This window comes from Mustelus asterias, chromosome 25 (genome assembly GCF_964213995.1).
Source record: "Mustelus asterias chromosome 25, sMusAst1.hap1.1, whole genome shotgun sequence".
Lineage (NCBI taxonomy): Eukaryota > Metazoa > Chordata > Chondrichthyes > Carcharhiniformes > Triakidae > Mustelus > Mustelus asterias.
This window is the reverse complement of record NC_135825.1, coordinates 31749128-31768959: the sequence shown is the minus strand read 5'-3', so window position 1 is coordinate 31768959 and position 19832 is coordinate 31749128. Positions and strand designations below refer to the sequence as shown.

Here is a 19832-nt window from a genome sequence, read left to right as displayed (position 1 = left end):
GTATGGCAACCAAAGTAGACTATCAGAGGATAGATGACATGCCAGTAACTGAGACTATATCTCTGGTCCCATGCTTCGAGAGCCAACTATAGTATAATTGGCAATTTTACAAACTAACAGGATTATATCTGCCACATCTATTCCATTTAATGCTAAACAAGCTTTAGAAACATAGAAACCCTACAGTCCAGAAAGAGGCCATTCGGCCCATCGAGTCTGCACTGCCCACAATCCCACCCAGGCCCTACCCCCATATCCCTACATATTTTACCCACTAACCCCTCTAACCTACGCATCTCAGGACACTAAGGGGCAATTTTAGCATGGCCAATCAACCTAACCCGCACATCTTTGGACTGTGGGAGGAAACCGGAGCACCCGGAGGAAACCCACGCAGACACGAGGAGAATGTGCAAACTCCACACAGACAGTGACCCAAGCCGGGAATCGAACCCAGGTCCCTGGAGCTGTGAAGCAGCAGTGCTAACCACTGTGCTACCGTGCCGTGTTGTGTTGTGTGTTTGTGTACTTGTTCACTGATTCCACAGGGCCCTGGTTAGCCATGAACATAATGCTTACGGTGCAAAGAAGCACTGAATAACCATGAACACCTTGCCAAATTTCGCACAAATTTATAATATGGTGGCCATCAACTGATCTTTTTGTGCCATTATTCCATGAACTTGGTGTTCGATGGTCAAAAGCAAAGAAATGTTAAATGTGTGCATAAAGACTATTTGTCTTTACGCCCGTTTTGAGCAAGAGGTCAGTGAGAGCATGCCCTCCACCCTGGAAGTCCTGGATGAACCTGTATCTGGGGGTCACCTTTGCAGATGTCAGAGCAGCCTTCTCGAAGGTCAACCCACGGAAAGTGACTGGCCAAAATGGGGTACCCGGACGAGCACTCAGATCCTGTGCGGATCAGCTGGCGGAAATATTCGCAGACATCTTCAACCTCTTTACAACAAGCTGAGGTCCCTATCTGCTTCAAGAAGACGACCATCATCCCGGTACCGAAGAAAAACCAAGCAGCATCCCTTAATGACTATTGGCCGGTGGCTCTGACATCCATCATTATGAAGTGCTTCGAAAGACTAGTCATGGCACGAATCAATTCCAGCCTCCCGGACTACCTGGATCCACTGCAGTTTGTCTATCGCTGCAGTAGGTCCACAACAACTGACGCCATCTCTCTGGCCCCGCACTCAACCATGGAACCCCTCGATAACAAGGACACCTATGTCAGACTCCTATTTATTGACTACAGCTCAGCCTTCAACACCATTATTCCCACAAAACTAATCTCCAAACTCCATGGCCTGGGCCTCGGCACCTCCCTCTGTGACTGGATCCTGAACTTCCTAACTCTCAGACCACAGTCAGTAAGGATAGGCAACAACACCACCTCCATGATCATCCTCAACATTGGTGCCCCACAAGGCTGTATTCTCAGCTCCCTACTCCTTATACACCTATGACTGTGGCCAAATTCCCCTCCAATTCGATTTTCAAGTTAGCTGCCGACTCCACCGTAGTGGGTCGGATCTCAAACAATGATGAGATAGAGAATCTGGTGAACTGGTGTGGCAACAATAATCTCTCCCTCAATGTCAACAAAATGAAGGAGATTGTCATCGACTTCAGGAAGCGTAAAGGAGAACATGCCCCTGTCTACGTCAATGGGGACGAAGTAGAAAGGGTTGAGAGCTTCAAGTTTTTAGGTGTCCAGATCACCAACAACTTGTCCTGGTCCCCACATGTCGACACTATAGTTAAGAATGCCCACCAACGCCTCTACTTTCTCAGACTAAGGAAATTTGGCATGTCAGCTATGATTCTCTCCAACTTTTACAGATGCACCATAGAAAGCATTCTGCCTGGTTGTATCACTGCTTGGCATGGCTCCTGCTCTGCCCAAGACCCAAGAAACTACAAAAGGTCGTGAATGTAGCCCAATCCATCACGCAAACCAGCCTCCTATCCATTGACTCTGTCTACACTTCCCACTGCCTCAGCAAAGCAGCGAGCATAATTAAGGACCCCACACACCTCGGACATTCTCTCTTCCACCTCCTTCCGTCGGGAAAAAGAAATAAAAGTCTGAAGTCACGTACCAACCAACTCAAGAACAGCTTCTTCCCTGCTGCTGTCAGACTTTTGAATGGACTTACTTACCTTGCATTAAGTTGATCTTTCTCTACACCCTAGCTATGACTATAACACTACATTCTGCACACTCTCATTTCCTTCTCTATGAACAGTCTGCTTTGTCTGTACAGCACACAAGAAACAATACTTTTCACTATGTTAATACATGCGACGATAATAAATCCAATCAAATTGTATTTATATAGTGCCTTTGGATCATCCCAAAGTTCAGCAAAACCAATGAAGTATTTTGAAATGCACTCACTGTTGCAACATAGGGAGATATAGTCACCAATTTGTTCACAGCAATGTCCCACAGAGATTAATGATTTAAATGACAAGATCATTTGTTTTTGATTCTGTTGGTCAAGAGAGAAATGTTGGCCACGGCAAGGTGAAAGCTCCATTGCTTGTCTCAAAGTTTTGGATGGTTTGGTGCTGCATCAGAGGCAACATCTTTAACAATACAGCAGTTCCTCACTGCAGTGAAATGTCAGTCTAGATTGTGTTTCAGCCTCTGCAGTAGTTTTGAGATCCTGAATGTATTCCAAAGTAATGATATTGCCATTGAGACAAGGTTGATATTTTAACTTGAATCCTCGATCATGGTCATGAAACTCATTTTCACCAAAATTGTCCTAACTTAATGTAATTAATGTCAGTTGCAGAAAATTGATGGTTTAAACCTAATTAAACTTTGTAGCAGTTTCAGTATTTTTTCTATCTTAAAGATAGATATAACTGGAGTGGACATTCCCACCATTCCACAGTATTGTGGCAAGCGTAGGAAACAGTCATTCCTCGGGGCAATGCCTTGACCAATCGGTCAACCTGCCTGATTTCAACTTGAACCAAGACGAGCAGTTTACTGTTCAATGCTGCATGATAATGCACCCACCAATCAGAGTCCAGTTACCAACCAGTCAGCACTCTTTTCATACAGTATAAATTGTTGTTCCCGGCTGCTGTTGGAAAATGTGTGCAAGCTATCCTGATGAGTGAAAGTCAAAGCTTAATATAGCGTGTCTCTTTTCAACAATACATTGTGGATCCTTCATAAAGCAGGAGTTTTGACCACCTGTTTGGAGGACCCCAATTCAAACTTAAGTCAGTGTTTGCGGCATTTGAATTTACTGCTATGGGGGTGGGGCAATATGGGAGTAGAGTTTTGCCACAACTTTAAGGAAACTGCCACTGTAGGTCAACTGAAGATGTCCCCAAGCTTAAGTTATCTCAGTTGAAACTGCCTGCTTTCCCAAAGGCACGTATTGGGTAACAAACCTCTTGCATACTGTGTCCCATTTGCATTGAGATCTAATCTTGCCCTGATGGTATATGGCCATGCGACATGTTAGGGTTTACAAAGGATTGATTGATGAAAATTCCAGCAGGCTATGCCATTCTCCCAGCCTTGTGATTTCTATCAGGCTGGGGGAGACTGGAAATTGTGTGCGAAAAAGGGTTGAAGATTTGATGCAGCCATGCCAACCCTGGATTCCGCCCAGATAATGGAGGCTTAGCATTGGAATTTTAGGATTGCTTTCTTTATTTTGTTTGCATTGGTGTTAGTGTTTGTTAAACCAGCAATAGATATGAGCTGTGAATTTGAATAGCAAAATGCTAACATATATAACTCAAGTTCATGTGATTATTATATGTTCAGGAAACTGTTTCATGGTGATATGACTTCAGTCTATCAGAGAATTAAGTACATTTTTGTACTGCACCAAAATGGTAGTCCATGACGGGAACAAAGAACAGAACAGCATAGGAACAGGCCCTTCGGCCCACTTAAGTCTGCGCTGACACATGACGCCTTTCTAAACTAAAGACCTTTTCCCTCTACACAGTCTACATCCCTCTCTTCCCTGCTATTTAAACAATCTGAGAAATCTTTCCAAGTCATTGGCAGCTTAATTATAACATTGCACATATGTTCTGTGTTCCTGAGCTTGGCTTTAAGTTGAAATAAGATTAAGGAATGCTTGAAGTGCCAACCAGGTTAATGGAGACAAATTCCTACATGCATTTTTCCATTTATACTGTTGGTATGGCTCTTTCAGACAAATGGGAGAAATCCGTTGAAATTCCACCCTGCCCCAGAACTTGTGCTCTGGGTTTTTAGTTATTCAAGGTGTTATCAATTTCCAAAATATTGCACAAGAGAAAAATTGAGAGAAGTTCATCAACAAAATCAAAAATACATGAGAATAAAATACATGATGTTGAAGTGAGAACTGGAAACAGTTTTCATAGACCAGCTTTAGGTTAGCCACACTTGAAATACTGGACAATTCTTAGAACATCCACATTTAAGTGTCTCCTATGAAGTCTCCTGTGAATTTCCAAGTTACCGCTTATTTCAAGTAGTAACAAATCATGATTCTTGCTAACTTTCACCTCAGTCTTGATCTGTAACATTGTTACATTCTTAAATTGCAAACATTTTCAGGGTCATGAACAACAGAATGTCTTCTCCTGGACCCTGGATCAAAGGCTAGCAAAACAATATAGCAATTGTGTGACGTTATCTAATTGTTTTCTTGCGGGTGGTGTTCAGTGCTGGTTCCTTGATCAGCTCTAGGATCTGTCAATAAGGACCCTATTATAATTGGCTCATGTATATATCACTATTACCTTATATTGTCCACCACATGATGGGCAAATCACATTAATGTGCCAGCTATAAATGGTGAGAATTGTAATCCCTGATTCTGCCTCACTTGGGACAGAGAGACAGCAGCACCAAGTTGATCCACAGTTTTGGAGTAGATTGAAATTTTTAATTTTGAACTTGTGTAAAGTAACTTAGTGGAATGGAATCTCCACTTGCAGATATTGATAGGTAACTTCTGAGCTCCAGGGCATTGTAACTGGGGGTGTGCCTCAAAGATGCACTGGAAGGTTGGCAAGGGAATTGATGGGAAATTATCCTGCACTGGAACCATCTGAAATTGCGACTTTTAAATCAAGCTTCAGATGGCTCCGATTGTACTATATCAGTGGTTACCCAGAAAAAATTAGAAGGGTTACTTTCTTGTTTGCTTGAAAGTGGCTGGTATTCTCATTGATTTATGGCAGCCAGTGTTGTAAATAAAGGGGACGTAGCCTGCTTGCATCCGGCGCTGGTGTCCTGGACAGAACAGCGTGGTGCCCTGCACAGTCATTCCCCAGCCTGGATTGGAAGGTTGGACATGAAAGGATCTGACATTTTTTTAAGGTTTTAAAAAAAATAGTAGTGCAGTGGCAGTCTGGCTCTACCACTCTGCAGAAGTACCATTTTCAGTTTCCTGTGCAGCTTCAGTTGCAGATCTTCCTTTATCACATCTACAAAATAGATTCACATTGCTATCTGGGGTCATGAAGCATTTGTAAATCTTCAGTTGATTGGCAACTAAATGAAGATGCACAAATCCATTTCAGTACAGTTTTTGAATCTACCCCCCCCCCCCCAACCCCCCCACACACTTTTCTACAGCTGCTAATCTAGATTTGATACATAATTAATTGCAACATAAGTTTATGCAAGAACATTTCATTTTCTCAACTACCATTTTTCATGTTACTGTGACTGGAGTAAGCATAATGAAGTACAGCTGGAGATAATTGAGAACAGATGAGTGCCACATTTGAAGGATAGTTACTAGAAGCACATAACTGAAGAACTATATTGGAATCAGTGGGTAAGATGCACATTTTCCATAAATCGTTGCATATTTCAGCAGTTCAACTGATTCAGCAGTTGAAACACTTATCCTTTTTTTAAAAACATGAGTGCAAAATGATACAATGTTGGCTTTCTGTGTAAACCTTTTAGAATGATGCAGAATGTTGGCTTGGATCTTCAAAACCAATTCTCTTGGCAAAATCATGTTAGCACAATCTTTGATGCTCAGCCAAGTTGCTGTGATCCGTGGCATGGAATGAGCTTGAATCACATAAGCTGATCTACATGACTCTAGATTGTATTTTGTTGAGAAAGGTGACTGCTACAACGTGTATTTGCTTCTAGATAGCCAATTGTGAATTGGATGTAATCAGAGATACACAAGAGATCAGAATTGGACGAGCGCATATATTTTGGAGAATTGTAAGGCTGAAGGAGGTTACAGGGATGGGGAGGCCATGGAGGGATTTGAAAACAAGGATTGTAACTTTAAAATTGAGGTGCTGCCAGACCAAAAGCCAAATGAAGGTCGATGAGCACTTGGGTGATGAGTGAGCAGGATTTGGTGCAAATTAGGATGTGTGGGGCAGTTGTGGATGAAGGATGAAAGATCAGAGGCCAGCGAGGAGATCACTGGAATAACCAAGTCTAACAGTCATCGAAAGCATAATAGATAATGCTTTCAACAGCGGATGTGCTAAGGCAAGATTGGAGATGAGTTGTTACGAGATGAGCGCATGGGTATTGGTGCGGATGTCGTTGTGTCAATCTGGCATTCATTCTTGATTGTAAAATTGACATTTTTGTTGGAAGTGAGATGCCATTTGCCTGCAATTTGGCCAATGTGTCTGCCTACACAAGTGACTTGCTGTACGTTGTTACTTAGGTTGAGCAATAAGGCACCATCTAAGTCTTTGTTTCCAGTGTTTGGTGACGATTTATCTTTAAATGGAGAGTTAACATGGGGAATTTTTTCTGTCAGCATTTGAAACGATTTTTTCTGATACCATTCAAATCAGTGATGTGAAAGTGTGCTTAAGCATGTCTCCTTTGGTTTGTTTCTGAGAAAGTGTAGCAAAAAGGAATATTCCTAGAATCATAGAATCCCTACAGCAAGAAGAAGGCTACTCGGCCCATTGAACCTACACCGACAACAATCCCACCCTAGGCCTATTCCTGTGACCCCACGTATTTACCTTTCCCCTGACATCTTAACACTAACGAGCAATTTGGCACGGCCAATCAACCTAACCTGCACATTTTTGGAGTGTTTTACTGTTTTATTGTGAAGTGTTTGTATCCTTTGAGAAAGGTGTGCCCACTAGACCATTCTTTTGTATCCCTCTATTCCCAGTCTGTTCATGTGGTTATCTAGATAAGTCTTAAACGATCCCAGCGTGTCCGCCTCAATCACCTTGCATGGCAGTGTATTCCAGGCCCCCATACACCTCTATTAGGTCGCCCCTCATCCTCTGTCTTTCCAGGGAGAACAACCCCAGTTTACCTAATCTCTCCTCATAGCTAAGACCCTCCATACCAGGCAACATCCTGGTAAACCTTCTCTGTACTTTCTCCAAAGCCTTAATGTCCTTCTGGTAGTGTGGCGACCAGAACTGGACGCAGTATTCCAAATGTGGCCTAACCATCGTTCTATACAGCTGCAACATCATATGCCAACTTTTATATTCTATGTCCCGTCCAATAAAGTCAAGCATGCCATATGCCTTCTTCACCACCCTCTCCACCTGTGCTGCCACCTTTAAGGATCACAGGTCCCTCTGTGCGTCTATACTCCTGATGGTTCTGCCAATTATTGTATAGCTCCCCCTTACATTAGATCTACCGAAATGCATCACTTTGCATTTATCTGGATTAAATTCCATCTGCCATTTCTCCGCCCAATGTTCCAGCCTATCTATATCCTGCTGTATTCTCTGACAATGTTCATCACTATCCGCAACTCCAGCACTCTTCGTGTCGTTCGCAAACTTACTGATCACACCAGCTACATCTTCCTCCAAATCATTTATATAAATATATATATATATGACAAACAGCAGAGGTCCCAGTACAGAGCCCTGTGGAACACCACTAGTCACAGACCTCCAACCGGAAAAAGACCCCTCCACTGCTACCCTCTGTCTTCTATGACTAAGCCAGTTCTCCACCCATCTAGCTAGCTCACCTTTTATCCCGTGAGATTTAACCTTTTGCACCAGCCTGTCATGAGGGACCGTGTCAAATGCTTTACTAAAATCCATATAGACTACATCCACGGCCCTTCCTTTGTCAATCGTTTTTGTCACCTCCTCAAAAAACTCACCCAAATTTGTGAGGCATGACCTTCCTCGTACAAAACCATGCTGTCTATCGCTAATGAGATTATTCAGTTCTAAATGCGCATATATCCTATCTCTAAGAATCTTCTCCAACAACTTCCCTACCACGGATGTCAAGCTCACTGGCCTATAATTACCCGGGTTATCCTTGCTACCCTTCTTAAATAACGGGACCACATTTGTTATCCTCCAGGGTAAATTTATGGGGCTACGGGGATAGGGCCTAGGCGGGATTGTTGTTGGTGCAGACTCGATGGGCCAGATGGCCTCCCTCCACACTGTACGGTTTCTATGATTCTACGATTTCTATAAGTCCTGCCGTTGAAGCTTGCCTCATGGCCAGCTACTCGGTAGAGATCCCATTTTGTATTGAAAGCTCCAGAATAGTTGAATTTATCTCCTGTTCTGGGCACCAAATTAATCACTCCACTTTTGAATCTTGAGATTCTCAGCATGATAAATTTAGTTAATTTGTGCTTTAAAGAGTTAGTAACCAGATAGTTGAGATCAAACCCAGAAGAAGACTGGAATGAAAAATGATTGCTGTGGGTTTTTTAAAAAAAGCATCAGTGAAATGCTGGTTAAACTTCCACATGACAACTAACCTCAATTTGGACAAGGAAGAAGCGAAAAAGCTCAAAACAGTCTTGTTGGCAATCCGAGGAGATGCAAAATACTCCAATAGTGGTTTTTTTTACTGACCAATTTTATTATTTTGGCACTGTCTCAAAATTGAGAATTTTCAAGTTGGAATCAGTATGCACAGATGCGGAGGAAACATCTCCCTGCTTTGTTCCAACAATATTCCTGTTCATCCTCAGAAACTCACCTGGACTGTGTAAGTTTAAGATCGCTCTCTTCTTTCCACATCACCCATCCTTATGATCTCTCCCAGGCGACCACTTTGTCAGCTTTTTGTCGCAGTCCTGTGTCTATGAGAAAACTGCCGAAACTCAACTCAATTTAAATGGGAACCTTGCAAACAACAGAGAATTCCCATCATTACAAAACGTATTCATTTTATAGGAAGCCCTCATTTAACCTTGTTCCATGCAATGTCATTTTGCATTAACATAGATCTCCAATTAATACCCTGCATTCACATTGCAGTGCTGCTTTTTACATTAATGATGTCTTATGCCTGCATGGTCCCACAAAATCCTCATTAAGCTTGTGAGAGCTGGGTCTTGGGTGAGGTGGAGAGCAGGCACTCTTGGGAGGTGGTTATAAGCCTCAGACAGATTTATAACAGTCCAAATTTTTATTTGTGCTGGGTCCAGGATGTACTGTTATGTTATGGTCTCTAGTGACTACTGATTAAACACTCGGCACCTAATGCAGTATAACATGTGGAATGTGCACCATGCCATTTTGTAATCCGCACAAAACAACAGTTATTTCCTGTTGATGTGGATTTGAATTGTGGTATTATCTGTTAATTTCCCCCAACGAAAGTATTTTAAGCATTTATATGCATTTACTCCATATTAAATGCCATTAAATTACTAAATGACATGTCCTAAGCTTAACAATCCCAAAGGGCACCTGACTTCTCCCAAAGGTGTTCCTGGTCCGAAGGAAAAGGGTATCCTTCCACTCTGACAGCTTTTGAACTTCACCACCTGAAGCCCACAAGTCATTTTGGAGAACCCACTAGCAAGCATTTGATCTGCCTCAGCGAACCATGGATGTGCAAAGTACAACACCCCCACAGAAAATGGTGGGTGCCGGGCTTTGGAGCAGGACCTTCCTGCTACAACCATTAGGACTTTTAAAAACTCCAACTTGGCATCATTTAATCATTGTTTCCTGTAATCTCTTACCAACTTTGGCCTGCAGAATGATTGTTGAATTTCCATCTTGGGTTCAGAATTTTTTAAAATCAGCTTGGCTGTTAAAATCTATAGTCAGTTATTGCATGCCACCCAGTGCCCGCAATCAGGTACTACAACGAAGCATTTTATTTTTAACACTGTACATGACATCTTGCCACCTGCAAGTTGCAAAACAAAATGAAGCTAAGCCTTCATGTACCCTTGTATCACTTAAAATCTTAATTTTAAAAACATTTTCTGTATTGAATTATGCCCATCATCCTCCGCACATGCAAATGTACGCAAATGGCACAGCCGCTGGAAAGAATGGAGTGCTGTAATCTCTTAAACTAATGTACCTGTATAAATGTATTTATTTTCACTTTAGTAGTAGAATTTTTAACATTGCCAATTCTTTTTGGCCATCCTTCTTTCTCCCATCAAAAGTATCAGATTAGAAAAGCTTAAAGTTTTATTTATTGCTGTCACAAGTAAGCTTATGTTAAGACTGTAATGAAGTTATTGTGAAAGTCTCCTGGTCGTCACAGTCTGGCACCTGTCTGGATACACTGAGGGAGAATTTAGCATGGCCAATGCATCTAACCAGTACGCCTTTTGGACTCTGGGAGGAAACCAGAGCACCCGGAGGAAACCCACGCAGACATGGGAAGATCGTGCAAACTCCGCACAGTCGCCCAATCCGGGAAATGAGCCTGGGTCCTTGGCACTGAGGCAGCAGTGCTAACCACTGTACCACAGAGAATGATGGTGAAAATTGAAAACTGAGAGAACATTTTTGCAAATGAGGAAGTAGCTTAGATGGGAATGAGAACATTTGCTTTCTGTTTGGGATAGTAAGTTAGAAGTTGATGTCAACTCCAGAATGAAGATTGGAGAATTTAATGGAAAATGTCTTTCTTGAGCTGTAATAACAAGGCGACTGGTATGCAAAAATTATATATAGAAATGCAAAAAATATATATTTTGCCTAGGGTGACGTGGCCTCCTTTGCGGTCATACGAAGGACCCTGTAAGATCACTTTTATTTCAGAACAATTGGCATGATTTTGTTGAATGGCAAAATTGAGATGAATTGGTCTCGCGTGTAATCATGCTTGCACAGGCGACTTGAGGTCAAACTTAATTTTGTCCTGGAAGACACTGCTCTCTTGTTTGAATAGGATGATAGTATGTGAATAACTTGGTCTTTACCAGATTTGGCTGGGAAGCTTAAAATCCAGTGGAACAGCAACTTCTGCAACTCGCAATTAAAGGAGAGGCTATGGCACAGAAAGTGGATTAATTGTAAACCGTGGTAGAGTGGGGACCTGTGAACAGTCCTTCTAATGTTGAATTGGACCTTTTTACGGGGGTTTCACCAAGGATGGTGGGTGGCCCTATTGATGCCAGTACAAGCATAATTGTAAACAATTTGCTGAGTCACTAGAGAAGGCCTCTTGTAGTTGATTGGAAATTAAGAAGCAAGTTTGCTGCTATTTGCAGGAAGATTAAATTAATTATGTTCCTTTGTGTTTGCGCACATTTTGTACAGAATCCAACATGTATGACACAAACCTAAGGTGGGAATTGTGGCTACTTCAAACATTATACACAAATATTGCACAATTATTGCCCTTTTACATTTATTTAGTATGTCAGAGCAGTACACTTCTTACAGCTATGGTGGAGAAGCAGCCAGCCAGCTCGGATTTCCAGTTCCCCGCTGCTATGGATTTAGTTACAACGGCTGGGGAGGGCCGTTAAATTAAACAGCTCTGATTTCTCCTCTCCACCCATCTGTAAACAGGTTTTGATTTTTATTTCCCCCATTATAACTATTTGGTCTGATCCAATTTCTAATAACCCCACAGCAAACTCGAGATCGGGTAAAATCAGTGGGTTAGTTTATTTTGCACGCAAAATATGGAAAGAGGGTTCGCAACAGCCCTGTCTTTTGCATTCATATAGTAAAAGACGTATAGAGGAAAGAAGAGTGACACGGCAAAGTCTGCAGAGAAAATTATTGTTTTGCCCGCATTCTGATTCAAAGTCCAGTGGTGTTTTCTTTTGGAGCCTGCTTGATAATTCACTTTTCCAGTAGAAATGACTTCCACGATGAGATGGACCTGTAATGATGAATCGTCTGGTAGGTGCTGGTAAAGAAGTTGCAGCAGAAAATGGTGTAGATGGGAGCCAGGCAATTTAAACCTGGACAGAGCTCTGGTTCTGCTGCAATTTGGTTAATGAAAGATGGCAGTGTGAGCTTTTCAGCTCCACAAGGCAATCCACCTCGGTTTAGACAAAGGAAGCATGTTCCTTGTCTGGCTTGATGAGATGCTTATTGTTTCAACCATTAATAAGTTCAACAGAGGGTTTCCGGTCTTTTGTCCTCTGAGACTGATGTCCCCATTGTTCAGCACCTGGCTGTAGAAATGTAAATAGCCTTTGTACAATTTCTTGTGGTTTGATTCCTGCAGACATGGAGGCATTAGCACATTTTTTGAGACGATGAATGTCTGTTCTGAATGCCAGGAACTTTTCATGTGAGTCACAGCCGGTCATAACTTCAGCCATTTTAAAGCCTTTATCCAGTTTTTAAAAAAATTTTATAAATTAATAGGGATTAACTGCTTGTAGGGAAATCTACAGAAGAACAAAGGGGTTGATCAGAAAGGAAATGGGGAGGGTACAAGCCTAACATGTTCCTTCTAAGATGGCGGGAAGGAGTTACAGTCCCACGGAACCATGGATGACCAGAGATATTCAGGTAATGATGAGAAGGAAAAGAGAGGCTTTTAGCAGGTACAGGAGGAGCAAATTAGTGGAGTACAAAACATGCAGGGTGGAGCTTAAGGCAATTAGGAGAACGAAGAGGAGCTATGAGAAAGCTCTGAATGGTAAAAGTAGGATAAATCCCAAGATATGGGGAGAGTGGGGCCCATTAGGGACTAAGGGGGCAATCTGGTAGAGTGTTAAATGAATACTTCACATTCATCCAAGAGAACAAAGACGAAGATACGGAACTCGGAGAGAGACTGTGAGATTCTTGAGGGAATTGACATGGGGAATGACAAGGTATTGGAGATGCTGGCAGCCTTAAAAGTGGGCAGATCTCCAGGTCTGGATTAATTGTTTCACAAGTTGCCATGGGAGATTTGCAGGGGCTCTGGCCCAAATTTTTTAGTTCCTCTCTGGCTGTGGAGGAGGTCATGATGTGGAGATGCTGGCGTTGGACTGGGGTGAACACAGTAAGAAGTCTCACAACACCAGGTTAAAGTCCAACAGGTTTATTTGGTAGCAAATACCATATGGTATTTGCTACCAAATAAACCTGTTGGACTTTAACCTGGTGTTGTGAGACTTCTTACTGTGGAGGACGTGCCAGAGGACTGGAAAACAGCTACTGTGGTTCTGCTATCTTAGAAGAATTGTAGAGATAAGCCAGGGAATGATAGACCAGTAAGTCTCACATCAGTGCTCGGGGAAATTATTGGAGAAAATTCTGAAGGAGAGAATCTATCTCCACTTGGCGAGGCAAGGTTTGATCAGGGATAGCTTTTTGAGAGGGAAATCATGCCTAACAAATTTGATTGAAATTTTTGAGGAGATGACCAGGTGTGGAGATGAGGGTAGTGCAGTTGATGTGGTCTATATGGATTTCACTCCACTCACCTGATGAAGGAGCAGCGCTCTGAAAGCTCATGATTCCAAATAAACCTGTTGGACTTTAACCTGGAGTTGAGACTTCTTACTATAAGGAGCATATTAGACAAAAAAATGGAAAAAAGTTAAAGATGACTTAATTAACTATGCATACAGCAACATATAATTGTAAATACAAAGCAAATTAAAATACTTCACCAGCAGTTCAAATTGTGATCTCCTTTAACTAGCATACATTTCAGCTGACTAGATCCCAGAATTTCTAATGTGTCCATTTTATGTGGATAATATGTGATTACATAGCACAGAAATAGTTTATTCCACTGTGCTGTAGGCTGAGCCTTGCTCAAACTTAATTCACTATAGAGCCATCTAACACATTTTGCATGGAGTCACCTTGACTTTTGCTTGCCTATAGAGTGTACACTTGTCAAAACCTCAAGTGGGAATGATTGCAGGCTGATTTTTGTCTGCCACTCCTGTCCCCTTAATGCCATATCCACACTGCTGTGCAAACTTTAGAATATATGCTCAGTGCTGTAGAAATAATGTTCACATTGGGAGATTGAATTGCAAGAAAATTTGGCTTTCAGTTGCTTTTCAGGGTGTTTTTTTATTTCTACTGAATTATAACCAGGCTTATTGTGGATGATTTGTGGATTTTTGGAGTCTGCTGTAAAATCATGCACTAGGTATTTATTTCTCAAGTATACAATGGAATATGTTATTATGAATATGACAAAAGTACTTGAGAGACTTGAAGTGCAGTTACCTACAAGGCTGCAAACCAGAAGCTGGAAAATGGGATCAGGCTAAATAGGTCGTCTTTGACGAGCGTGGACATGATGGGCTAAATGGGCTCTTACTGTGCCATCAGTTTCTTTGATTTTATAAGACGTTGTTATGCCAGTTTGATTGAGGGAACCTTGAGCTAGCTCCTGACTGCCTGCCACACTGCTTGAATTCTCATCTTCAACTAAGAAGTAAAAACACTCAAGCCCAGAATAAGTTTGAGTCGTGCTCTCTTATTGCGTCTCTGTGGTTAAGAAAAAGAACCATGATGTGTTTTGGTCACAGTCGACAACATCAGTGAATTTATGATAAATGTAATTCTAACTAAGGCAAAAATAGAATTTAAGTCCCGGTTATAATTTATACTGTATAAATTATAGTTCCGACAATGTGGCAGGGATGCCTTTATATGACTGCATAGAGAAAAAATGGTTTTGAAGTCTATTCTAAAATAAGTAGTCATGCATCTTCAGAAATGTATAATACGTTTATTTACTTTGCAGGCTGGAGTCAAAGGGACGTTAGGAAGATTAGTAGGAATATTTGAGGTAAGTTCCTGTTTTAATGTAAACCATTGATATTGCTTCAGCACAATTGTATTAAATTATTTAATGGCTAGTCTCTACTAGATTGATAAGTTTAATTCCAATGACACAGTAGTCAACAGGAAAACTGATCAAGAATCACTGAAAAATGATCACGGCCATATAAACAGATATAAGTGGCTAAATACAGGCTGATCTGTTTGGTGCAGAATTAAAAGTAGTCATTTCATAACCGAGTGATATGAGTAATAGGCAATGCACCCTTTGACTCCACTAGGGTGTCCACCACCCATGTGAGCTGATTTGAGCTCACAATTTTTGAATTACACTAATCATGTCTAACATTAGCATGATGGCCTATTACATATGTAAGCTGAAAATGATGTCACCTCTAGTCTTGTTGTTGAGCCATAATCACAGTCCACAATGGAATCCTGTGGAAGGAGTGACTACAAGTTAAAAATGCCCACTTGGAACACCTTTGAGAGAAGCGAACATAAAATCATTTGCTATCGCTTGAGGCATCTACTGTCTTTGACTTGAGCACTCATATGGTAGAATCTCATTAAAGAGATATGGGTAGATAAAGTGAGAAATGGGTATAGATTTGGATTGTGAGGCACAGTGGCATATTCGAGCTCTCCCACCTTGTCCATGGGAAGAACCCTGTAAATTCTATCGCTCCTTGTTCTGTTCTCTTGCATTTGTTTTAGAATATGTTTACATTTGACTTTATTTTGCAGTGAATTTCAGACAAATACTAATCCAATCTTAAGGTTTTTTTATTTATTCATTCATGGGACATGGGCATTGCTGGCTGGCCAGCATTTATTGCCCATCACTAGTTGCCCTTGAGAAGGTGGTGGTGAGCTGCTGCCTTGAATCTCTGTAGTCCATGTGCAGTGGGTTGACCCACAGTGCATTAGGGAGGGAATTCCAGGATTTTGACTCAGCGACTGCAAAGGAACGATGATATATTTTCAAGTCAGGATGGTGAATGGCTTGGAGGGGAACTTGAAGGTGGTGGTGTTCCCATGTATCTGCTGCCGTTGTCCTTCTAGATGGAAGTGGTTGTGGGCTTGGAAGGGGCTAAGGATCTTTGGTGAATTTCTGCAGTGCATCGTGTAGATAGTACACACTGCTGCTACTGAGCGTTGGTGGAGGAAGTGGATGTACCAATCAAGCGGGTTGTTTTATCCTGGATGATGTCAAGCTTCTTGAGTGGTGTTGGAGGTGCATCCATCCAGGCAAGTGGGGAGTATTCCATCACACTCCTGACTTGTGCCATATGGATGGTGGACAGGCTTTGGAGGGTCGGGAGGCAAGTTACTCGCCACAATATTCCTAGCCATGCGCTTGTAGCCATTGTGTTTATGTGCCGAGTCCAGTTGAGTTTCTGGTCAGTGGTAACCCCAAGGATGTTGGCAGTGGGGGATTCAGTGGTGGTAACACCATTGAATGTCAAGGGGCAGTGGTTAGTGTCTCTTTTTGGTGATGGTCATTGCCTGGCATTTGTGTGCGTGAATGTTTTGCCACTTGTCAGCCGAAGCCTGGATATTGTCCAGATCTTATTGTATTTGAACATGGACTGCTTCAGTATGTGAGGAGTCGCGAATGGTGCTGAACATTGTGCAATCATTGGCCAACATTCCCACTTCTGACCTTATGATGGAAGGAAGGTCATTGATGAAGCAGTTGAAGATGGTTGGGTCTAGGACACTATCCTGAGGGACTCCTACAGAGATGTCCTGGAGCTGAGATGACTGACCCACCATAGCCAGCTTCCGATGTGCCAGGTACGACTCCAACCAGTGGAGAGTTTGCCCCCAATACCCATTGATTACAGCTCAATTTACCATTTCTATTTGCCCTTATGATACAGAAATATTAATATGTGCAGAGCTGACAGACGTGCTCTTCTGAAGCCCTCTTTCTAGTTTAACAAAACTTATCAAAGATTAATCGGGTCATTTCTAAAGTGTGTATTTTTGAATTGAATGGAAGAACAATCTTTAAAACAGTTCCAGCCAGTGAAAACCAAATTTTTGGGGTCTTGGTGGATGGAGCTCAATGGGCTAAACATTGGCATTTCATCTCTAGGATAAATAATTTCTCTGGCAGGCTACTGTGTAAAATGAATTGAGGAATTTGTTTGAGATTATCCACTGCATTAACTCGTAAATCAGTAAAGTCTTAAATTAGCAATCTCTTTTATGGACTGCAGGATGATTGTTATGCTCAATTTTTTTTAAAAAAAAGTATGGGGGTGAATTTTCCCATTCCACCTGCCATGGGAATCGTAGCAGGCGAGGGGTGGACCATGGAAAGTCTCTTGACCTCGGGTTGGATTTTCCGGTTTCGGGGCGAACCCGACCGGAAAATCCCACCCATAATCACTTAATTTGGTTGGAATTGCTAGTTTGAAGCTACGAAAAGAGGCAGCTTCACTCTCCAATGAACTGCTGTACCTAGCCTGAAGTGTATCCTGATGTAGCAAATGACAAAGATCATTCTTATTAATCTCTCACCTCCATGAGCACAAAATTCGGGAGTGAAAGTAATTTTTAAAAGTTTTGCGAAATATGTTCCCATCTCCAAATGCAGGGGAAGGCGCGAGTAGAAACAAAGTTCAACATTTCAAACTTAATTTTATTTTAGATTTAAAGTTACGATAGGGGTGGCACAGTGGTTAGCACTGCTGCCTCGTAGCGCCAGGGACCAGGCTCAATTCCAGACTTGGGTCACTGTCTGTGTGGAGTTTGCACATTCTTCCCCGTGTCTGCGTGGGTTTCCTCCTGGAGCTCCGGTTTCCTCCCACAGTCCAAAAATGTGCAGGGTAGGTGATTTGGCCATGCTAAATTCTCCCTCAGTGTACCCAAACAGGTGGCGGAATGTGGCAACTAGGGGATTTTCACAGTAACTTCATTGCTTTGTGAATATAAGCCTACCTGTGACAAAGTGATAGGTAAAAGACTTGGGTGAGAACTTTTTTGTGTACTCTTTATAGCACGGGGCGGCACGGTAGCACAGTGGTTAGCACTGCTGCTTCACAGCTCCAGGGACCTGGGTTCGATTCCCGGCTTGGGTCACTGTCTGTGTGGAGTTTGCACATTCTCCTCGTGTCTGTGTGGGTTTCCTCCGGGTGCTCCGGTTTCCTCCCACAGTCCAAAGATGTGCGGGTTAGGTTAGTGTCCTGGGATGCATAGATTAGAGGGATTAGTGGGTAAAATATGTAGGGATATGGGGGTAGGGCCTGGGTGGGATTGTGGTCGGTGCAGACTCGATGGGCCGAATGGCCTCTTTCTGTACTGTAGGGTTTCTATGATTTCTATGATAACACTATGATTGAAAATGGAGGCTGAATACTGAAAAATCTTGAACTAAAACAGATGATGTCAAAAAATGCAGCAGGCACCTCAACTTGTGAAGAGAGAAGAGCAGGTTATTATTTCAGGAGGGATCATTCATCAGAGATGACCACAAGATGTGGGAGGGAAAAGCGACAGATGTTTAACATAGAACTTACTAATTCAATTTGCTGCAGCCTTATAATCTATGAACAAATCTCTGAAAAGAGATGAAAAATATTGGATGATTAACAAATCTTGTGCAAATCTGGTTCAAATAGTTATAAGAAAGACATAGCTTAGTAAAATCTTTCTAAAATTGAAATGTGTCGTGGAACTTGATTGGGAAAATCTGACAGGCAGGAAAATTGAGGCGACAGCTAAGATCTGAAGTTGCTAAGTTTGCAGGCTGATGTGTGGCAATACCAAAATTGCAAGATATTATTCTGAAGTTTGGTACCAAGCACTCTTCCAACCAACCTTGATACAAAGGCAAAGGTCTGAGTGAGAATGAAAATAAAAGTCCAAGTGCTGATGGACCAGGAGCTGAAGACCATGATGGCAGATAGAAAAAGTTATTTTCAGCAAAGCACATGCCCAACCTGTATTTGGATTTGTCTGGAATAGAATATGCACATTGTACTAGGAGAGGAGAACACAGTCCACTAAAAATGGAACAAGCACAGTTAAAGTAATGTCTCACATGGGACAGCTTTTGGAAACCCAGGCTCTGGTATGTGAGTTAGCAAATAAATGGTCATTGCATGTGGTAGATTTCCATGAAGTCCTTAAAAAAAAAAGTAGCCAATGATGTACATGATGGAAGAGTGCAAAATGTGTTTCAACCCTAGAAATTATTTTCATTTTTATAAGAGTTTTGCTGATAAAGAAATCAGAAATAAATTCTTTAACTTGGGTTACTTTGCTAATTTAAATTTTGAACAGATGCATCAGTATAAATCTCAGGGATTCCTTGTCAAATGAGTGATCAGTGGTTTGTATTTTATGAATATCTGGCATACTTGTAACTGAAAGATGGCTATCGAGGGATGTGGGCCAAACGTGGGCAATTGGGACAAGTTTAGTTTTTTTTTAAAAAAAGGGCAGCATGGACAAGTTGGGCCAAAGGGCCAGTTTCCATGCTGTATGAATCTATAAAAGGGATGTTTTGTGATGGAAACATTCAAATTTGTATGCCCCACCCGCTTTTGACTATGTATATGTGTGAGCCAATGCAGACTGTCTTTGGAAAGCAGGTCATTTTTTCATATCACGTGGAAAAATTTAGTGCTGGTTTATTGAAACCTTTAGTATCAGCACCAAAGGCTTAAAAGCAGGTTGTTGTAAAAGTACTAAAAATCTTGTGATATAGAATCAAACTGAAGATTCAATTATAACCCCTGCTTAAAATAAATTACGTGCTGACATTGAAAATTGTATTTTTTTAAAAAACTTAAATTGATTTAATTTATCTGGCCAGTAAACAAGGCTTTGTTTAAACTCAACATTTTATTTGT

At 41.7% G+C, this 19832-nt stretch overlaps 1 protein-coding gene across 1 annotated transcript in view; it reads left to right on the top strand.

Annotated features, from left to right (window-relative positions):
* The window catches only part of LOC144479210 (diphosphoinositol polyphosphate phosphohydrolase 1-like), a 79132-nt gene that overhangs the window by 53082 nt on the left and 6218 nt on the right, over window positions 1-19832 (top strand). The window contains exon 3 of the mRNA XM_078197872.1: window positions 14927-14971. Coding sequence (XP_078053998.1) covers window positions 14927-14971 — 45 coding nt within the window. The remainder of the gene's footprint in view (window positions 1-14926; window positions 14972-19832) is intronic.